The 22,129-nt window shown below is 47.6% G+C and overlaps 1 protein-coding gene across 1 annotated transcript; it reads right to left on the bottom strand.

Annotated features, from left to right (window-relative positions):
* Positions 1–9,893: 9,893 nt before the first annotated feature.
* Positions 9,894–10,826, bottom strand: LOC132581798 (olfactory receptor 1L4-like). Its single transcript, XM_060253210.1, has one exon. It carries the CDS (start codon positions 10,824–10,826, stop codon positions 9,894–9,896), a length of 933 nt encoding a protein of 310 aa, XP_060109193.1.
* Positions 10,827–22,129: the final 11,303 nt, after the last annotated feature.

Genomic DNA, 22,129 nt, shown 5'->3' with positions numbered 1-22,129 from the left:
TGCTGTAGGGGTGGGATAACAAGAAAGTGAGATAACCGCTGCGGACGTTTTGGCTGGTAGTTTCCAAGGCAATGGTGTACATTCCTTTACTAGCTACCTATTGCAGCTTGGATTGGAAATTGGAATGGAACTGTCCTGCAAGCCCACCAGTTTGGTAGGATGCAACGATGATGGAGGAGGAGGAGGAGCAGAATATTGGATTGATATCCCACCCTCCACTCTGAATCTCAGAGCAGCTCACAATCTCCCTTATCTTCCTCCTCCACAACAAATATGCTGTGGGGTAGGTGGGATATATATATATATATATGCATAAATATGCACATGCGGTATGTAAAATGATGAGGTTGCTGAATTGCACTTTTTTTCTTGTAGGAATCACATTTTGTAAATATTTTTGTCACAAAATGCTTGTGAGAGCTATGGCTGACCCAAGGCCATTCCAGCAGCTGCAAGTGAAGGAGTGGGAAATCAAACCCGGTTCTCCCAGATAAGTATTTGTGCACTTAACCAATACACCAAACTGGCTCTCAGACTTAACTCACACTACACCAAACTTTGAGCAGACCTAATATTGCAAGGGGTGGGGGGATGCAAAACGCTGCCCTTCTGTCAATACCCCTTGTAAGCTATGGAGTCTTGTGAGCAAACATTCAACTTCATGAGCTACTGGCATTAAAGTTGTGAGCTTCTGCAGAAATGAGTTTGCTCTGGGGCCATTTTTTTCTGAGCTCAGATGTTCTTGCTATGCCTTCAGATGATTCAGTCTATTTGCCAAGAGTAAGGCAAACTTGTCTAGCTAAACTTATTTCAAGCCTGATCACAAAAAGCACCAAAAAATACTACTTTGATTTTACACACACACACACACACAGGGCTTTTTAAATAGAAAAAGCCAGCAAGAACTCATTTGCGTATTAGGCCACACTCCATGATGTAACCATTATTTCACAGAGGGCATTTTTTAAGGGAAAAAAGCCCTGCAGAAACTCATTTGCATATTAGGCCACACCCCCTGACACCAAGCCAGCCAGAACTGCATTCCTGTGCGTTCCTGCTCAAAAAAAGCCCTGTGTATATATCTGTGTGTGTCTAAAATCTTTTGAGAATGTCTGCAGAAGCACCAGGATGCAGGCTAAAAAACTGTGAGCTAGCTCACGCTAACTCAGCTTAGAGGGAACACTGCCACCTGTTCATTTTTGTTTAAGCAGCTTCATGACAGTATTCATATGGATGATTTTTTTTCACCCAACCTGCTTAGTGCAGTGACGAGGTAACAGGGGCTGAATTTAAATGGCCAGTATAAGCTGCCACAGGAACGGCTGAGGTCCAGGCCAAAAAGGTGCATTCAAACGTGCACATCTGGGTCCCACCCCACTGCCGCCTTTACCATATTCCTCACCGTCACCATGCCGCTCCAAAAAGCTACCACATTGGAAGTGGTAACAAATTGCCCAAGTGCTTCTGCGGTGCCTTTCCCGGCTGTCTGAATGGCCAGAAAGCCGGTGGTGTGAGCAGTGTGACTGCTCCTCCAGGGTGCACATGGCTCATTCCGGCAGCAGGCCGCACTCCGTCTGGTTGCCTTGGGGGCTTTGCTTTATTCCGGCTGACTTCCGCACTGGGGGGCTGCCACCCCAAGCTACCCTCCCATACTAGGGTTGCAAATCCCCAGGTGGGGGCAAGGGATCCCCCAGTTTGGAGGCCCTCCACCCACTTCAGGGTCATCAGAAAGCGGGGCTGGGTGGGGAATTTCTGCTGGCCACTGCATTGTTCCCTAAGGAGACCGATTCCCATAGGAAATAATGGAGAATTGATCTGTGGATATCTGGGGCTCTGGGGTGGCTGTTCTTTGAGGTAGAGGCACCAAATTTGCAGTATAGCATCCAGTGCCTCTCCTCAAAAACCCTCCAAGTTTCAAAAGGATTGGACCAGGGGGGTCCAATTCTATGAGCCCCAAAGAAGGTGCCCCTATCCTTCACTATTTCCAATGGAAGGAAGGCATTTAAAAAGTGTGCCGTCCCTCTAAATGTGATGGCCAGAACTCCCTTTGGAGTTCAGTTATGCTTGTCACAACCTTGCTCCTGGCTCCACCCCCAAAGTTCCCAGATATTTCTTGAATTGAACTTGGCAGCCCTAATCTGTACCTGGGCAGGGTGTTGTTTACACCGCAGATTTAAACCCGTTTCAAATTTAAGTACCATGAGAAACTAAGGAAACCTAGAAGCCAGTTCTGTGACATGGCTTGGAAATTCTAAGGGTCTTGCTCACATGCGAATTCTGTGTTTTCTCTAAAACAGTTGGTTTTACTGGATTTTACTTGTATGTAACTATTCATACAATTTGAGAAATATTGATGCATCTATACTTCCCCCTTCCCCTTTTTCCTTCTGTACTCCCTTTTTTCTTTTGAAAAAGAATTTTAAAAGGGAAATTCTAAAGGTCTTCACAAGAACACAATAGCCAGGAATCATTGGGGGAAACTGTGACCACTAAATTGATTTAAACTTTTTCATTTCAGACGGGTGTCTGTGTCGGTCTGCAGTAGAAAAGAAATGTTCTACATGCCATCAAGTGTCATCAATGTCCTTCCACTCTCTACACTGACAAACGGGTCAGTCACCATGCAAAAGAATAAATGGATATCTGACATTAATTAAAAAGGTAAAAGGTTAAGGTAGTCTCCTGTGCAAGCACTGAGTCGTTACTGACCCATGGGGTGATGTCACATCATGACTTTTTGGGGCAGACTTTTTACAGGGTGGTTTGCAATTGCATTCCCCAGTCACCTACACTTTACTGCCCTCAGAAGGATGGAAAGCTGAGTCAACCTTGAGCCGGCGGCTACCTGAACTCAACTTCTGCCAGGATTGAACTCAAGTTGTGAGCAACATCCCCTCTAAGCTGCAGAGTCTTGTGAGCAAAAATTCTACTTTGTGAGCTCCTGGCATTACAGTTCTGAGCAGCTGCATAAATTAGTGTGCTATGGGGTCATCCTTCCTGAGCTAAGACAAAAATGTGTGAGCTGGAGGCTAAACATCTGTGAGCTAGCTTACACTACCTCAGCTTAGAGGGAACACTGGTTGTGAGCAGAAATCGGACTGCAGTACTGCAGTTTACCACTCTGCACCACTTACAACACTCAAAAACCACTGGGAGAACGTTTTAAACTTCCAGAGCACACTCCACTGCTGACCTAAAACTGGCAGTCCTCAAACAGAGAAGCTTCGCAGGGAGATTTCAACGGGAGATTGCTGAGTCTGAGTTCACTCACAACTTCAGAACAATGAACCCCCCCAGGGCTGAATAGGGAGAGGGTTTTTATCTCACCAAAGATCCTAATTTGCTGCTCCTGAGCATTTCTCCCGTGTTCTAATCAAGCCGGTTATATTTTGCACTGCACTTTTGCATTCTAATTCCCTTCTTTGCAACACCCCTCCCACCTCCTTCCCTCCATTTGGGGATAGGGTTGCCAGGTCTGTGTTGGACTTCACAGTTCTTTAGCCTCCAGCTTAAACATTCTTGTCTTAACTCAGGAAAAATGGCCCCAGAGCAAACTCATTTATGCAGGAGCTCACAACTTTAATTCCAGTGGCTCATGAAGTAGAGTTTTTGCTTACAAAACTCCACAGCTTGGAAGGAACATTGGCAGCAGCTTCTACCTACATGCTACAAAATGCAATCCCACTGCTCACAGCCCCTCTGCAATAAGAACATGTTTGGGGAAACCTGCATGTCTGAAAAAGTCCCTGTTTGCCCTCTGGTTGAATGAAAAAATGCAGGGGGGTGGGGAATCTAGGAAGAAGTTGGGGGTGGGATTTAACAGACTACCAAGAATATAAAATGGGCATCAGCGGACAGTGTAGCATCCCCATGTGACAAGCAAAAATCCCTCTAAACTGTGGTGTCTGGTGAGCAAAAATTCTACTTCGTGAGCTACTGACATTAAAGTTGTGAGCTATTGCATAAATTGTTTGAACAAAGCAGGAGTCAAGTTTCACCTTTAAGACCAACCAGGTTTTATTCAGAACGTAAGCTTTTGTGTGCTCTCTAAGCACGCTTCATCAGACAAGGGGATCAGAATAAAACTTGGTTGGTCTCAAAGCTGAATTTGACTCCTGCTTTGTTCAGCTACTTCAGACCAACATGGCTGCCCACTTGGATTTTCTACATGGAAAGCAGTTTGTTGATTCAGTATGCAGACTGATCCCAATGGTAAACCAGTGTGGTTTGGCCATTTGGTCTGGATAGCCATAAAGGTAATAAAGTCCTCTGCCGATCGGTGTTTCTGTAAATCTAGGTAAATCACAAAAGGACGTGTATTTCCTAGTTGTAGTCCACCTAATTTACTTATCAACATCAATCAAGTAAATTAGGTGGACTACAACTAGGAAATACACGTCCTTTTGTGATTCACCTAGGTTTACAGAAAGGCCAATCAGCAGAGGACTTTATGACCTTTTATGGCTATCCAGACCAAATGGCCGAGCCACACTGGTTTACCATGTGATCAGTCTGCATACTTAATCAACAAACTGCTTGTATTTCAGCCCACAATACTTCATCCCCTCGTCTGATGAAGTGTGCTTAGAGAGCACACGAAAGCTTACGTTCTGAATAAAACTTGGTTGGTCTTAAAGGTGAAACTTGACTCCTGCTCTGTTCAACTACTTCAGACCAACAAGGCTGCCCACTTGGATCTATCTGCATAAATTATTTGTTGGCTCTGAGGCCAATTTCTCTCTAAGGTAAGGCAAAAATGTGTGAGCCAGAGGCTAAAAAAACTGTGAGCTAGCTCACCCTAACAACTTTGTGGGAACACTGGTGACAAGTCATGTAAAGACCTCCTTGGCCATAATTCTTTCTTATGTCTTAATCGGTGTTTCCTCTAAGCTGAGGTAGTGTGCGCTAGCTCACATATTTTTAGTCTCCAGCTCACACATTTTTGTCTTAGCTCAGGAAAGATGACCCCAGAGCACACTAATTTATGCAGTAACCCACAACTTAAATGCCAGTAGCTCCGATGCCAGTAGCTCATAAAGCAGAATTTTTGCTCACAAGACTTTGCAGCTTAGAGAGAGTAAAGGTAAAGGTAGTCTCATGTGCAAGCACCAGTTGTTTCCGAATCTGGGGTGACGTCACATCACGACATTTTCATGGCAGACTTTATATGGGGTGGTTTGCCATTGCCTTCCCGAGTCATCTACACTTTCCCCCCAGCAAGCTGGATCCCCATTTTACCGTCCTCGGAAGGATGGAAGGCTGAGTCAAGCTCGAGCCAGCTACCTGAACCCAGCTTCCGCCAGGATTGAACTCAGGTCGTGAGCACAGCTTAGGACTGCAGTACTGCAGCTTTACCACTCTGTGCCATGGGGCTCTTTCTGAGGGAACATTGATCTTAATCAGTGCAAAACATATATTTGCCAGCAGAATTTTGCCATCAACATGGCTGCAAATTTCCTGAAAGTTCCAAAAGGTTGTCCTTTGTAGAGAGTACATTAGAGAGGACTCAGAGAAGGAACACTTTGATACGCTTATTGGACAGTAGAACTCTTACAGTGCACACAGTGCCCCTGCTTACCCAACTGATTAGCAAGAGTTAGAACCGCACACGCGTCGTCGAAGTTGCTGAACTGAAAGATGCAGGAGCTTCGCACCGGGAGCTCCTGTGGAACAGATGTGGTGCATCCTTTGCTGCAGCATCAGAAGGCAGTGATGCAAGGGTACCGCCAGCTTTTCTTCATGCCTTTGGACTCTTGGGAGCTGCGACACCCAGAACATAGGGATGGAGGACGACTCAGCCTGGTTCCCTCTTGAGAGATTCTCTGTGGACTAGTTCAGACAAACCACCGCAAGGGCATGGCAAATTAGCCTAGTGTTGACAGCAAGCAAACCCTCCTGATTTCCCCCCCCCCCCTTCATGGAGTGACTCCAAGAAAATCCAAAAGGGACTTGCTACAACCAGAGCGAGCATGCAGAGTTGCCCCCTTCCCAGAGCTGGATTAACAATTAGGTCAAGTAGGCACTGGCCTATGGGCCCCCACGCCTTTAGGGGCCCAAGACCAGCTTCCCCGCCCGCCCCCCCCACCCCCGTTTCCCCTTCCCCTGTCAGCCTGCACACACAGCCAGCAACTGAGCTGCTCTTTGCCTGACTTGCCTGGTGCGGCTGCTGCTGGCGTCCTCACCAAGTTTGTCTCTCTCTGCGTCTCCCTTGCAGCTTAGTAAAAGGAGTTTTAAAGAATGCTGCAGGGGACGGAGGTGGGGCGAACTCTCAGACTCTAAGATAATTTGCGAGGGGACCCCCAAGATTTCGACTGCCCAGGGGCCTCCACAGGGTTTAATCCGCCACTGCCCCTTCCATATTTCTCTCTTAGAAGACCACACTCGAGGTCACTGGCATTTGGGTCAGGAAGAAATACTCCCTCCTGACATCTGGAAGCCATCAGGGAAATACAGGGTCTACCTGAAGTCCTGGAGAGTCGCAGCCGATCTGAGTAGACAGCACTGGCCTTGATGGGCCAATGGTCTGATTCAGTGTAAGGCGGCTTCAGGGGTGTGAGAGACAGTCCGATACACTGTCTCGCATCAGGTGTGGAGACTATGTGGTAGTTCTACCAGAAGTTGTGAAGAGATTTTTTTCCTCCATTGTTTTTATCACTCAGGCTCTTACCACCCAATTCATGGCTTCAGCTGCTGGTGCCCTCCAAATAGGGTTGCCAATCCCCAGATGGGGGGCAGGAGATCCCCTGGTTTGGAGCCCTCCCTCCACTTCATGGTTATCAGAAAGCAGGGGGTGGGAGGGAAATGTCTGCTGGGCACTGCATTATTCCCTATGGAGACTGATAGGGGAGTCCAATTCTATGAGCCCCAAAAAGGTGTTCCATCCTTCATTATTTACAGCAGTGGGAAGGTATTTAAAAGGTGTGTGGTCCCTTTAAATGGGATGGCCGGAACTCCCTTTGGAGTTCAGTTATGCTTGTCACAGTCTTGCTCCTGGCTCCACCTCAATGTCTCCTGGCTCCACCCCCAAAGTGTGACCCAGAGTGTTGGACTTCATGGGCCATTGGCCTGATCCCACATGACTTCTTTTATGTTCTACTACCTCAAGCATGCTCTGTTAACCATGTGTTAACCTGAAGGACTGCCAATTCCCTTATCAACCTACCCAACCACTGCTGTCATCCTCAGAGTCCCTGCTTGTGGTGCCCCTGCCTCCTGAAATTAGGCATTTGCCAGTCCAAGGTAGGGCTTTGTCAGTAGTGGCCCCAAAACTCTGGAACTCTCTCCCCAGGGAGATTTGTGTTTCCCCTTCTACTGTCATCCTCCGCCAGCAGGTGAAGACTGTTTTGTTTCATTTGGCTGTCTTTCAGTGATCCCTCTTTCCTCCCCAGTGTTTTTTTTTTTAATCTTTTGCATTTAAGCTGTTTTAAAATGATGTATTGTGTTTGTGTGTCAGTTTCAATGGTCTTTTATGATGAGATTTTAATTTTTGCATTTTAAATTGTCAGCTTCCCCAGTGGCTGCTTGGGAACAGAAAGGCTGGGTAAAAGTCACGGTTAGATAAAATAAAATATGTCTGCTAGGATATTAAGAGAAGAAGAGATTGGATTTCTGCCCTTCCCTTCACTACCCAAAGGAGTCTCAGATAGGCTTCCCAACCCTTCCGCCCTGGCGGGGGACCCCAGGATTTCCAGCCTCTTCCCCCGCTCCCCAAAAAAATGGAAGTGGGGGAGAGAAGGGAAACGGCGCCAAGGAGCATGGCGAGCCGCCCCATCCCAGAGCGGGCGAGGCCACCGCGCCGCCGCCGCTCCCTCCCCGCCCACCGCAGCTGCTCCTCCGAGATGGGCCCAGGCTGAGCCCATCACGGAGGAGCAGCCAAGAGGTGGCAGCAGCACAGGCAAAACCAGCGAGGCAAAACCAGAGAAGGGGGGGGCGGAGGCAGGCCAAGAGCATGGCGAGCCGCGAATCCGGGCCCTTCTAGGACCTGGACTCGCGACTCGCCACGCCCCCGGCCCGCCTCCACCCCCCCTCTGATTCCACCCCAGAGGCAGAGCGGGCAAGGCCGCCGCGCTGCTGCCACCCCCCCCCCCCCGCCCCACCACAGCTGCTCCTCCAAGATGGGCTCGCCACGCTCCCCGGCGCCGTTTCCCCCCCTCCCCCCTAGCTCCACCCCAGTATCTCCTGGCTCCACCCCCAAAGTCTCCTGGCTCCACCCCCAAAGTCCCCAGATATTTCTAGGATTGGACTTGGCAACCCTAGTCTCAGAGCAGCTTACAATCTCATTTCCCTTCCCCTCCCCACAACAGACACCCTGTGAGGTAGGTGGAGCTGAGAGAGCTCTGACAGAAACTGCTCTTGAAAGAACAGGACAGCTCTGCAAGAATTTGTGACCTGCTCAAGGTCACATCAGCAGGTGCATGTGGAGGAGTGGGGAACCAAACCCGGTTAACAGCTGGCACAACTGTAGGACAAAGAGGTGCAGCCATGGCTCATTGGTTACAAAATATTTATTGTGTACACAAGATGGCAGATTCATTCCTTGGCCATTCCAGTCCAAAGAAACTCAGCTAGGACACATTTCTGGAGAAAACTGTTGGAGACAGACACCAGACTAAATGGACCAGCAATCTGCTTCCATATAAGACACCTGCATGCGGGGCTTTTTTGTAGCAGGAACCCCTTTGCATATTAGGCTACACAAACCCTGATGTAGCCAATCGTCCAAGAGCTTACAGGGGTCTTAGTACAGGGCCTACTGTAAGCTCCAGGAGGATTGGCTACATCAGGGGGGGGTGCCTAATATGCAAAGGAGTTCCTGCTACACAAAAAGCCCTGCTTGTATGTATTCTAAGCCCCAACCTGAATAGCCCAGGCTAGCCCAATCTTATCAGATCTCAGCAACTGAGCAGGGTTGACCCTGGCTATTCTTTAGATGGGAGATGTCCAAGGAATACCAGGGTTGGGACGTGGAGGCAGCCATGGGAAACCACCTCTGAACATCTCTTGCCTCAAAACCCCAACAGGGTCACCAGTAATGACTTGACAGCACTTTCCTCCACTACGTAGTCAGAAGGATTTTAAAATGTTGTTTATTTTACAAAGATGCAAGGGACTTAAAAGCAAAGCTTAGAACAGCAAAAATATATGACCCAGAACTTGGAATGTCCTGAAGTTTCAGTTCCCAGATGGCTGTCTTCATGGTTGAATTCATCTCATTGCTCCGATGGGCTCCAGCTTGGTGGTTACCTTGGCATAGATAAAAGTTGCCAGTTTTCCTGGAACCATGGGTTCAGTATACACTAGGCCAGGGGTGGCCAGACTGCAGCCCGGGGGTCACATGTGGCTCTTTCACATGTAGTGTGTTGGTCTCAGATCCCCTGACACCCCATTGGAGCTTGGAGAATGGATTAAAGTTAAAATTGCTTTCTTTCCACTTCTCCCACCCTCTTTCTTCTCCTTCCTTCCTTCCTTCCTTCCTTCCTTCCTTCCTTCCTTCCTTCCTTCCTTCCTTCCTTCCTTCCTTCCTTCCTTCCTTCCTTCTCTCTCTTCCTTCCTTCCCTCCCTCTGTTTCTTCCTTCCTTCCCTCCCTCTGTTCCTTCCTTCCTTTCCCCCCTCCCTCTGTTCCTTCCTTCTTTCCTTCCTTCCCTCCCTCTGTTCCTTCCTTCCCTTCCTCCGTTCCTTCCTTCCTTCCCTACCCCCTCCCTCTGTTCCTTCCTTCCTTCTCTCCCTCTGTTCCTTCCTTTCTCCCTTCCTCCCTCCCTCCCTGCCTGCCTGCCTGCCTTGCTGCTCTCAAACATCTGACATTTCTTCTAAGTGGTTCTTTCTATTAAGCAAGTTTGGCCATCCCTGAACTAGGCCACAGAGCCATGGGAAAAGGCCACCACAGAACTGGGGCTTCAGATGACCCCTAGGCACTTCCTCAGAGCCTGCTGGATCTCAGAGTTCCTCAGGCTGTAGATGAAGGGGTTGAGCATGGGCGTCACAGCTGTGTAGGCTACGGACATCACCCGGACCTTGGTGCCGGAATACGTGGCGGTGGGACGGACATATACAGCAATCACTGTCCCAAAAAACAGAACCACCGTGGTGAGATGGGCACTGCAGGTCGAAAAGGCTTTACGCTTCCCAGCTGCTGATGGGATCCTGAGAACTTTGTAGAAGATGAGGGCGTAAGAGAGGATGGTGACTGCGAAGGGTCCCACCATGGTCACCGTCCCCTCGGTGAGGGTGGTCATCTGAATGGCTGAGGTGTCGGAGCAGGAGAGCTTGATTAAAGGATGCAGGTCGCAAAAATAGTGGGGGATCTCCCGGGAGCCACAGAAGGAAAGACAAGACATCTGCACGGTGTAGAGCAGGGAGTGGAGAAACCCCAAAAGCCAACAGCCAGAAGCCAAGAGCAGACAATTCCTCGGATTCATCAGAATGGCGTAACGAAACGGGTGGCAGATGGCCACGTACCGATCATAGGCCATGGAGGACAGGAGAAAACTTTCTGTGTTTCCAAAGCCCAAGAAGAAGAACATTTGAGACAGGCACCCACTGTAGGATATGCTTTTGGTATGAGTCAGTAGGTTATGCAGCATCTTGGGAACGGTAGAGGAGGAAAACCCCACATCAGCCAATGAGAGATGGCTGAGGAAGAAATACATGGGGGTCTGGTAGAGGCGGGCATTGTAGTAGATAAGGAGAGTGATCAGCAGATTGCCTAGAAGGATCATCAGATAGAAGAAGAAGAAGATGGGGAGGAAGAGACGCTCATGTTCCGGCTGATTGGAGAGACCTTGTAGGATGAATCCATAGCAACAAGTTGTGTTGCTCTGAAAAGCCATGGCTGGGAAGAAGAGTGGGGGGGGAGATGTCTTCAACAATCAGAAATTTACCCCCAAACAAACAAACTTCACAGGAAAATGACTTCCTTTTGCTGAGTTACATCTCCTCTAATAACATCAGCTCCCACAATTCCACATATTTCAGTATACCTCTCATTTTTAACATATACTCACACATCTTCCCTTTTTCACACTCACAATTAGACAACAGAGTTGGTTTGACTGAGAAATAGGATGAGATGCAATATTGGTTTGTTGTAAAGTAAAGGCAATTCCCCTGTGCAAACGCCAGTCGTTTTCCCACTGCAAGCACCAGCCCCGGAGGTCATTACGATCGGCCAGTCAACATCTCCTGACCATCCCTGGCCCAAGGGACATCCAGCTTGCCTCAACCAGGACTTTCTCAGCCGTGGCCTCAACCTGGTGGAATCAGTTTCCTATGGATGTTCGGGCCCTACCAAATTTGTTGCCATTCCGGAGGGCTTGTAAGACGGAGCTGTTCCACCCGGCCTATGGCTGAGGTAGGCAGACGTCCTTATCCTATTACGCCATCTAATTGGCCTCCCTGTACTCATTGCTCAAAATCGGGCCGATACAGTTGACATCTTTTGGACACCTAAGCTGTGACAAGTATGCCTTAATTGATGTGTCCACCCCATCCATGCTGCCTTAAACTAATTCTGAGCCATGGTTTAACTGTTTTAATTTTTAAATCTGTTTTAACGGTTTGATTGTTTTATTATTTGTCTGTTTGATTGTTTATTGTTAGTTTTAATTGTTTTACCATGTTGGAATAATTCTGACTCTGGGGTGATGTTGCATTGCCCAGGTATTTTTTGACTCTTTTTACAGTATACTCTATTTCCCTATTTCAGTGATTACTGCATTTATATTTGGTATCTTTGGTTATTTCAAATTGACCACTGCAAGTTCCAGTCTTTTTAAACTGAAGTACTCTGTATGCAACGATTCTACAACCATATAATGTATATCCCCTTTAATTATCGTATCATCTTTTGCACAATCTTAATAAATTAAATAGATAAAGATTTTAAAAAATTTAAAAAGCAAGCCCTTTAAGGTCTTTTTTTCTGGAAAAAGAGGTGCTGGAACTCTCAGGAGGGAAATGAAGGAGAAACTCACTGGATTCCTTGAAACAATATTATTTGAATGTGCTGCAGACTTACTGCTACTTTAAAGCAATTTCCAAACTTTAGACATGTCGACAACTTCCTCCTTTCTTTTTCGGGTCTTGCTTTTTGGTGCTTAAGGCTGAATGATGACCTTGAAGCGACTATGTTTTAACATACTTTGTTAAATCAAAGACTGTTAAGAAGAGTCCAACAATTTTTATAAACAATAAAGATGTTATGGTTTTGAGCCACATAGAATAATTGTCAGATGTTTGACAGGGAGGGAGGGAAAGACGGAGGCAGATAGATTGGGGAGGGAGAGGTGGAAAGAAAGCAGCTTTAAATGCCTTCTCCAAGCCAGCTGACGGGGCAGTGAGGGCTTTGAAAGCCTCTCGGTATGTGTGGAAGAGACTTCCGAGCCACAGTTTGGCCACTCCTTGTTTTGACTGACAAGGAGGACTTTTCTAGAGTGACTCTGGGGCACTCCCCCCCCAAAAAAGCCCTGGTTTCAAGCGCCATCATTCATGGCTGAACCGTCTTGCCTACAGAGGACTCTGCCCTTACTTTAGTACACTGAATGTTTTCAAAGCTGGGAATTCATAGGGACAAATGCATCATGTCCTGACCTGGATGGACAAGCTAGCTCGATCTTGGTAAATCTCTGACCGATTCCGCACTAGCCTTATGCCGCTCTCATGCTCCTCTTCTCCTCTGGGCTTCTGTCGGATTTCTGCCCCAGGGCTGCAACTAGCTTCACCTTTTTCGTGTGGCAAACAGAAACAGAGGATCTTGTTTGCTGCTCTCAGACCTCTGTGAGATGTGCTCAGCCTTTGGCAAGGCACAGCTTAAAATGCAAAGAGGGTGGAGCAGAGGCACTCCTAAGCAATCAGCAGCAATCACTCTCAATCTCTTTCACCTTTATGCCGCTCTCATGCTCCTATTCTCCTCCGGACTTCTGTCGGATTTCACACTATCTGCCCTGGGGCTGCAATTAGCTTCGCCTTTTTCACGTGGCAAACAGAAAGCGGTTTTTAGAGGATCTTGTTTGCTGCAAGAAAGAGGCGGATCAAGTTGCAGCCCCGGGGCAGACAGTGTGAAATCCAACAGGAGCCCCGCAGAGAAGAGGAGAGTGAGAGCGACATAAGGTTAGTGGGAAATTGGTCTCAGAATCTAAGCAGGGTGGGCCCTAGTCAGCAGTAGAAGAACTGGATTTATACCCTACCCTTCACTTGGGTTCTCAGAGTGGCTTACAATCTCCTTCCCTTCCTCTCCCCTCAACAGACACTCTGTAAGGGAGGTGGGGCTGAGAGAGCTCTGAGAGAACTGTTCTAGAGAAAGCAGCTCTGAGAGAACTAGGACTGGCCCAAGGTCACCCAGCAGCTGCATGTGGCACGGAGAGAAATCAAACCCAGTTCTCCATATTAGAGTCCACCAGTCTTAACCACTACACCAAACTGGCTCTCTCTAGTTAGTACTCCGATGGGCAGGGCTTTGTTTGTAGCAGGAGCTCCTTTGCATATTAGGCCGCACACCTCTGATGTAGCCAATCCTCCTGGAGCTTACAGCAGGCCCTGTATGAAGAGCCCTGTAAGCTCCAGGAGGATTGGCTACATCAGGGGTGTGTGGCCTAATATGCAAAGGAGCTCCTGCTACAAAAAAAGCTCTGCAGATGGGAGACCATCATCCAGGATTGCTATACGGAGGCCAGATGCAACCAAAAAGGGGGAGAAAATCCCAGCCTTGCAGAAGAAGGGCAACCAAAGCGGTTGGAACAAAGAAGAAAAGATTAACATATCACTACGAATGTAGTACAATTGTACAAAACAGTGGTATTTAGAAATGCTAAAATATGATTAAAAACTACAGTCATGTGGTTCAGCATATAAATACCAAATCCCAGTATCAAGACAAATGTCAATTTTCAAAAATACAGGTTTAAAAGAACATATTGTCTCCATGTGCAAAAACCAATACTAAGCATGTTTCGACACACACTGAGCACTCCATAAACTTGACAATTAAATACAGAAAACTGACCATACAAAGAATAGACCTGAAACCAGAAAAAAAGAAGGAAAAATAAGCAATAATTAGCTTATTTGAAATTTTTGAAATTAATAAAATACGAATAGCTACCTCACTTGCACCGAGATGCTGATCCATGGAATAAGTCAGGGGTGGCCAACGGTAGCTGTCCAGATGTTTTTTGCCTACAACTCCCATCAGCCCCAGCCATTGGCCATGCTGGCTGGGGCTGATGGGAGTTGTAGGCAAAAAACATCTGGAGAGCTACCGTTGGCCACCCCTGGAGTAAGTGATATCAGTTGTGATTCAGATGGATCAAGCTTCCATGAGTTAAGGCTTGCTTTCTTACATACCTGACAAAGTGAGGTTGATGCAGAAGAGCTTATACCCTGGAAAACTTCATTGGTCTCTATGCTCTAGTGCAGGGATGTCGAACTCATTTGTTATGAGGACTGGATTTGACATAAATGAGAGCTTGCTGGGCCGGGCCATGTGTGTCATAAAATGTAATGCCGGTAAAGGAGATATAAACTTTATAAAGGACACAGACAAACACAATTAAAGATTTTTTAAGAAACTTAAAACATGTTTAAAAGATTGGTTGTTTAAAGGATTAGTAGGCTGTTCAGGTGTTGTTCAGGTGGGTATCTGTAAGTTGCAAACCTACTTTTGATTTATTGACGTTCATTACAGGAATCTCATATGCAATAGCTTTGAACCTAAGACCCAGGGGAGAATATGAAATGTCTCGGCATTGTGAGCTTTTGTGCATAAGTTGCTTCGTGTGCTGGTCAGCCAATGGAGAATATAGAGACTTTGCTCTGTAGTGCCTGTGTGACTGAGCAAGCCTGGCAAAGCAAGCTGTGATGCAGAAGGAACCAAGAGAGAAAGGAAGCAGATGACAGTGAGTTGCTCTCAGACCTAATAAGAGCCCTCTGGGGGCCTGCTCCAGCCCTCAGGCCGCATGTTTGACACCCCTGCTTTAGTGTGCTACTGGACTCAAATTTGGTTGTAAAATGTGAGATGATCAAATCCAGAGTAGTTTTGAGTGGGCGACCAGGATTCTTAACTGGGAGGAGGATTTTTTTTTTAGTTATAAAAACAGAGTGTAATGTCCAAAAGACTAGACAGCTATGTCTCTAATTCATATTCTCATTGTGACACAGATAAAAGGAATTCTATTTTGTTTGGGGGGTGGGGTGAAATAAAGCTGGAGATCCCCAAATTAGGATCAGGGTGAGCTAATTAATATCCACATTCTCCATGGTGGAATGAAGTACCACCGAATCAATTTCTATGCAATAGGTTTCTCAAAGAGGCTTGCAATGCCATCCCAAACCCTTTTAAAGTTCACTCCAGTCAACAGGCTCAGAAAGCCAGAACTCTGCTTAAGATAGCACTGTTAAGAGTCCTAGCAGAAAGAGAGCAGATTGACGCTTCTGTTATGAACCTGTCAACAGACTCACATCCAGTGTTCCCTCTAAACTAGGTTAGTGTGAGCTAGCTCACAGTTTTTTAGCCTCCGGCTCACACATTTTTGTTTTAGCTCAGGAAGAATGGATCCAGAGCAAACTAACTTGTGCAGTAGCCAAATAACTGGCTCACCACTTTAATGCCAGCAGCTCATGAAGTAGACTCCACAGCTTAGAGGGAGCATTGCTCACATCTAAAGCAGGATCAGGGCTTTTTTTGAGCAGGAACACAGTTCCGGCTGGCTTGGTGTCAACAGGTGTAGCCTAATATGCAAATGAGTTCCTGCTGGGCTTCTCCTGTTAAAAAAAAACCCTGAGCAGGATAATCTCTGGTCCCTCTGTGCTTTGACTTCTGAGATCTTAAAATAGCTCTACAGCCTGTTCACACGTACAACGGCAGAAGGGACTTTTAGTATAGACCCAAAGGGGCAAGAGGGTGGGGAGAGAGAAAGCCACCCTCAACTTATCTCCCTGTACCATCCCTTGAAGCCCTTTTCTTCTCAGTTCACATCCAGCAATGGGGTCAGGTTGGACAAAAGGCGCCTGTAAGCAGAGGGACCCTGGAGGTGAAGTGGTAGAGAATTCAAGCAGGAGTCAGTTCAGAGCTCCCTTTTGGGGGTAAAAAGTAGATGTGAAAGAGAACCATGCATGATGAATGTGGCTGCCCCTAACTTGTCCAGTGAGTCCTTTGGAGTAACACCCAGTGTTCCCTCTAAGCTGAGTTAGCGTGAGCTAGCTCACAGATTTTTAGCCTCCAGTTCACACATTTTTGCCTCAGCTCAGGAAAAATGGCCCCAGAGCACAATAATTTATGCAGTAGCTTACAACTTTAATGCCAGTAGCTCACAGTTTTAATGCCAGTAGCTCACAAAGTAGAATTTTTGGTCACAAGACTGCAGCTAAGAAGGAACATTGGTTCCACCTAAGCTGCGTTGAGCTTTCTTTAAGAAAAAAAAAAAGCGGAATATAATATGAATACTCTTTGACTTCAGCTACAGGACTTAGATCTTATGGTGCCATTCCACTGGTACAGCAGCAACCCATAGCTGCATTCCCATCTGTGGGCAGGAGGACAGCTTGTTTATCCAGTTCCCCTCTGTTGCTTCAACATGTCTCCAGCACTGTTCCTTTAGCTCCACTGAGCAGAGGAAGCAACATTTCAGGGAGCCAATCGAGGTGTGGCAAGTGCAGGAGGGCAGGGAAGTTGTCTCTCTCTAGGAGGACTCTGCTGTGGTGGCATAGGAGCCCAACAAAGATAGGCAAGGACTTTTAAAAATGTACTGAGGACAATGGAGCTCACCTGGCTAGAAGTCAGCAGTGCTGCAGTAACAGAAAGAAGTGCATGATTTCCAGATGTTCCGTTCCCAACGATTAAAGAATGTGTTGAGATAATGTGGCAGCAGCCAGCAAATACAGAAGCAATACGGCTAGATTCCCTCACTAAATAGTCATACAATTTTTAAGAGGTTTTCTGCGTGGGGGAGCTCTACATCAATCCAACGCATGGCTCTTAGGCATGATTACTTGGGCACAAATCCTACTGTATTCAGCGGGGCTTCGCCTTAACTAAAAATGCACAGGAACGCAGACTCGCACATGCCGAAGGTAATACACACCCCGTTCATCACAAGGACTTGGGCTTCGTGCCAGAATTACCAGTTAGTTCGCCCTGATCTAGTGCGTCTAATAGGCTTACATTGTCCCTTCTTTCCCTGAACTTTCTAGACAGCAATCTTGCCGTGCCCTACTTGGTAGACAGAAGAGCAGGCCCACGTCTGCCTGTGCAGAAGAGAAGCCTGGTTGAGTCAACCTGAGCCTTTTTCATTAGGTTGGAAGGCGGACCCCAGAGACAGGAGTTTGCACAGTTGGGACCAGTTAACCAAAGCGTCCTTCTCTTGCGGTCTATATTTCCCTAGATGGGGTTTAAAGAACATGAGGGCTTAGTAGTGGAAACAATACGACTTTGCAATACAAACTTTTTATTACAAGGGTGTCAAACATGTGGCCCGAGGCCAGATCAGACCCCCGGAGGGCTTCTATCAGGCCCACGAGCAACTAGGGTTGCCAAGTCTAATTCAAGAAATATCTGGGGACTTCGGAACTGGAGCCAGGAGACTTTGGGAGTGAAGCCAGGAGCAAGCATCATTGAAGTTCTGGATGTCACACTTCAAGAGACCGCACACCTTTTCAATGCCTTTCTTCCATAGGAAACAATGAAGGATAGGGGCACCTTCTTTGGGGGCTCATAGAATTGGATCCTCTGGTCTAATCTTTTTGAAACTTGGCGGGTCTTTTGGGTTGAGGTAGTGGATGCTATGCTGAAAATTCAGTACATCTACCTCAAAAATCAGCCCCCCCACCGAGTCCCAGATACTCAAGGATCCATTCTCCATCATTTCCTATGAAAATGTCTCTATAGGAAATAATAGAGTTCCAAGCAGACATTTCCCTCCCCTCCCCCCGCTTCCTGATGACCCTGAAGTGGGGGAAGGGCCTCCAATCCGGTGGATCCCTGCCCCCACCTGGGGATTGGCAACCCTATGAGCAACTCACGGTCATCTGCCTCCTTCTCTCTCTCTTGCTTCTTTCTGCATCATAGCTTGCTTTGCCAGGCTTGCTCAATCGCATAGGAGCTACAAAGCAAAGCTTTATTTTCTCCATTGGCTGACTAGACAACGAAGCAACTTACGTACGAAAGCTCACAATGCCCAGCCTTTTCACGTTTTCCCCTGGGTCTTAGGCTCAAACCATTTTCCAGGAGATTTCTGTAATGAATGTCAATAAATCAAAAGTAGGTTTGCAGTTTCCACCTGAACAACACCTGAACAGACTACTCAAGATTGCTACAGCACAGATATTGTCTCCAGATTTTGATACAAAAATTCAGAAAAAGAGGTGTCAGTTATCAGAAACTGTTAAATAAACAAAATATTGCAAGAGCACTAATCTTAAACATGTTTTAGGGGTTTTTAATATATATATATTAAAATTTGCTTGTGTCCTTTATAAAGTTTATATATCCACTACCTGGCATTATATTTTATGACACACATCCTAGCCCAACAAGGCCTTACTTATATTAGATCTGGCCCTCATAACAAATGAGTTTGACACCCCTGTTTTATTATTTCAGACTGGAAATCTGAAGAAGATCCCCTCTTATGCCACCTCCATAAATAGCTATTGTTACTTTAGCCCATTTGCTTGAATCTGCTTTACTCAGGGTACAAATTATACCTTACGTTTTAACCAGGGGTACCCTGGACCCTCTTTAGTGATGAAATTTGATGATCTGTACATCCCAAGTGAACATGGGAATAATCTGGACTGGGACTGGGGCATGCAGAAAGAGGGGCCTCCTTAAATCTTCCCCCTCTTCTTATGTTCTCATGAACGACTTGGCCTCTATGGCCTGTTATTGGCCCTTCAGAGGAACTGGTTGGCCACTTTGTGAGACACGATGTTGTACTAGATGGGCCACTGGTCTGTTCCAGAAAGGCTCTTCTGATGTTCTCATGAAGGCCTCAGCCTCCATGCCCTGTTCTTGGCCTTCCAGATAGGGTTGCTAGCCTCCAGGTGGGACCCAGAGATCTCCCACTTTTATGCCTGATCTCCAGCTAGCAGAGATCAACTCCCATGTAGAAAATGGCTGCTTGGAAGGGTGGATTCTATGGCATTGTACCATGCTGAGGCCCCTCCCCTCCCTAAACACTGCCCTCTCCTGGCTCCACCCCCAAAGTCTCCAGGTATTTTCCAATACAGATCTGGCAACCCTACACCCAGTGGAACTGATTTGCCACTGTGTGAGACAGGATGCTGGACTAGATGGACCACTTGGTGTGATCCAGCAGGGCTCTTCTTATGTTCACATGAAGGCCTTGGTTTCTCTGCCCTGTCATTGGCCTTCCAGAGGAACTGGTCAGCCACTGTGTGAAACAGGATAGTAGACTAGATGGACCACTGGTCTGATCCAGCAGGGCTCTTCTTATGTTTTTATGAAGGCCTCAGTCTCTCAGTCGTGTTGTTGGCCCTCCAGAGGCCAAGATATTGGACTAGATGGTCTGATCCAGCAACCCCCAATGGTTCAGTATTGACTAGGCCAGGGGTGGCCAGACTGCAGCTCGGGGGTCACATGTGGCTCTTTCACATGTAGTGTGTGGGTCTTAGAGCCCGTGATACCCAATTGGAGCTTGGAGAATGGATTAAAGTTAAAATTGCTTTCTTTCCACTTCTCCCACCCTCTTTCTTCTCCTTCCTTCCTTCCTTCCTTCCTTCCTTCCTTCCTTCCTTCCTTCCTTCCTTTTTTTTCTTCCTTCCTTCCCTCCCTCCCTCTGTTCCTTCCTTCCATCCTTCCCTCCCTCCCTCCCTCTGTTCCTTCCTTCCCTCCTTCCCTCCCTCTGTTCCTTCCTTCCCTCCGTTTCCTCCTTCCCTCCCACTGTTCCTTCCTTCCTTTCCTCCCTCTGTTCCTTCCTTCCCTCCCTCTGTTTCTTCCTTCCTTCCCTCCCACTGTTCCTTCCTTCCTTCCCTCGGTTTCTTCCTTCCCTCGGTTTCTTCCTTCCTTCCCTCCCACTGTTCCTTTCTTCCTTCCCTCCCTCTGTTCCTTCCTTCCCTCCGTTTCCTCCTTCCCTCCCACTGTTCCTTCCTTCCTTTCCTCCCTCTGTTCCTTCCTTCCCTCCCTCTGTTTCTTCCTTCCTTCCCTCCCACTGTTCCTTCCTTCCTTCCCTCGGTTTCTTCCTTCCCTCGGTTTCTTCCTTCCTTCCCTCCCACTGTTCCTTTCTTCCTTCCCTCCCTCTGTTCCTTCCTTTCCTCCCTCTGTTCCTTCCTTCCCTCCCTCTGTTTCTTCCTTCCTTCCCTCCCACTGTTCCTTCCTTCCTTCCCTCGGTTTCTTCCTTCCCTCGGTTTCTTCCTTCCTTCCCTCCCACTGTTCCTTTCTTCCTTCCCTCCCTCTGTTCCTTCCTTTCCTCCCTTCCTCTGTTCCTTCCCTCCCTCCCTCTGTTCCTTCGTTTCTTCCCTCCCCCCGTTTCTTCCTTCCTTCCCTCCCACTGTTCCTTTCTTCCTTCCCTCCCTCCCTCTGTTCCTTCCTTCCTTCCCTCCCTCCCTCTGTTCCTTACTTCCTTCCCTCCCCCCTCTCTCTGTTCCGTCCTTCCCTCCCTCTGTTCCTTCCTTCCTTCCTTCCTTCCCTCCCTCTGTTCCTACCTTCCCTCCCTCTATTCCTTCCTTCCTTCCTTCCTTCTTTCCTTCCTTCCTTCCTTCCCTCCTTCCCTCCCTCCCTCTGTTCCTTCCTTCTTTCCTTCCTTCCTTCCCTCCCACTGTTCCTTCCTTCCTTCCCTCCCCCCCTCTCTGTTCCTTCCTTCCCTCCCTCTGTTCCTTCCCTCCCCCACCCTCTGTTCCTTCCTTCCTTCTTTCCTTCCTTCCCTCCCTCCCACTGTTCCTTCCTTCCTTCCCTCCCTCCCTCTGTTCCTTCCCTCCCTCTGTTCCTTCCTTCCTTCCCTCCCCCTCCCTCTGTTCCTTCTTTACTTCCATCCTTCCCTCCCACTGTTCCTTCCTTCCTTCCCTCCCCTCCCCTCCCTCTGTTCCTTCCTTCCTTCCCTCCCTCTGTTCCTTCCTTCCTTCCCTCCTGTGAGGAAAAAGCCCCCTACTTTTCATACATATGGACATCGTGATCACCAGTATGGTTGCCAGGGTGCCTGGAGTTGACTCTCACACATCTGCTCTAAGAAGTGGACTTTGCTTACAGTTTCTAAGGCTTATGTGGATACTATAAGCCTCAGCTTTGCAGCTGCATTCTACATCTCTGGATTGGTGTTAGCCAGAACTACAGATGAGCTGCCAGCTACTCCTTGTGTGCCCAGCCTTGGCCGCTGCAGTGGAAGAAGCCAGGCCACCATGTTTCCAGCCTGTTTCCATGAACCAAAGGCTAACACCACCAGAATCCATCTTCCTTTCCTGATTCCATCTCCAGCATCTGCTTCAGCTTTTGCATAAGGCGATCAAGCTTATCCAAGCATACCCTGCCAGACCACTCAAGCCTTTTGTCTAAGGAAACCCAGAACAAAGACGGGTGCCAGGAAAAAGATAAGGAAGAGGAAGACCATCTCCTGCATGAGCCAAGTCTTTGTCTAACCCGGGTGATACCTAGGCCAGTATTTGATTCCCTATTGTCACCTTTTCATATAAGTCCATCTAATCGTAAGTGTTCCCCACCTAGTAATCACTTCTATTCATTTTCCCATCTCTCATGTCGGAGCTACCCCATGGCCTGTTCTAAGCAGGAAAATTCTTTCAGGTTGCCCTGGACTAAGGTGAAGTTCATTGGTCAAAGCAGACACCCAATTAGATGCCACCCATGGACTCACCATTGGCTCTGCTAATGTCCAGCCTTCATGGTCATCACAGAGCCTCCCCTTTCTCCTCCCTCCGACCTCCCAGCCCCTGAGGGTCCAAGAGAGTCCTTATAACCTCTGACCCAACTCCACTCATGTGTGCATCTAACACTATCCCAGTTCCGCTGTCTAGATCCATCCCCAATTCTGGCCACAGTTTTGGGTCCATTTCCCCTGTCCTCTTATGTCGCCATTGGAACCTTCCTCGAAGACTTCGATGGTAAATATTACCCTGTGTGTCTACCCTTATATGTTTCCCTATCCATCTATCTGTATTTTCTTAGGACTGT

This window comes from Heteronotia binoei, chromosome 13 (genome assembly GCF_032191835.1).
Source record: "Heteronotia binoei isolate CCM8104 ecotype False Entrance Well chromosome 13, APGP_CSIRO_Hbin_v1, whole genome shotgun sequence".
NCBI classification, from domain to species: domain Eukaryota; kingdom Metazoa; phylum Chordata; class Lepidosauria; order Squamata; family Gekkonidae; genus Heteronotia; species Heteronotia binoei.
The sequence above is the reverse complement of the archived record's forward strand: the minus strand, read 5'-3'. Positions and strand labels throughout refer to the sequence as shown.

What these genes read in the sequence shown, in the direction of transcription:
- LOC132581798 (XM_060253210.1), bottom strand. Translation starts at nt 10,826, where the DNA reads ATGGCTTTTCAGAGCAACACAACTTGTTGCTATGGATTCATCCTACAA.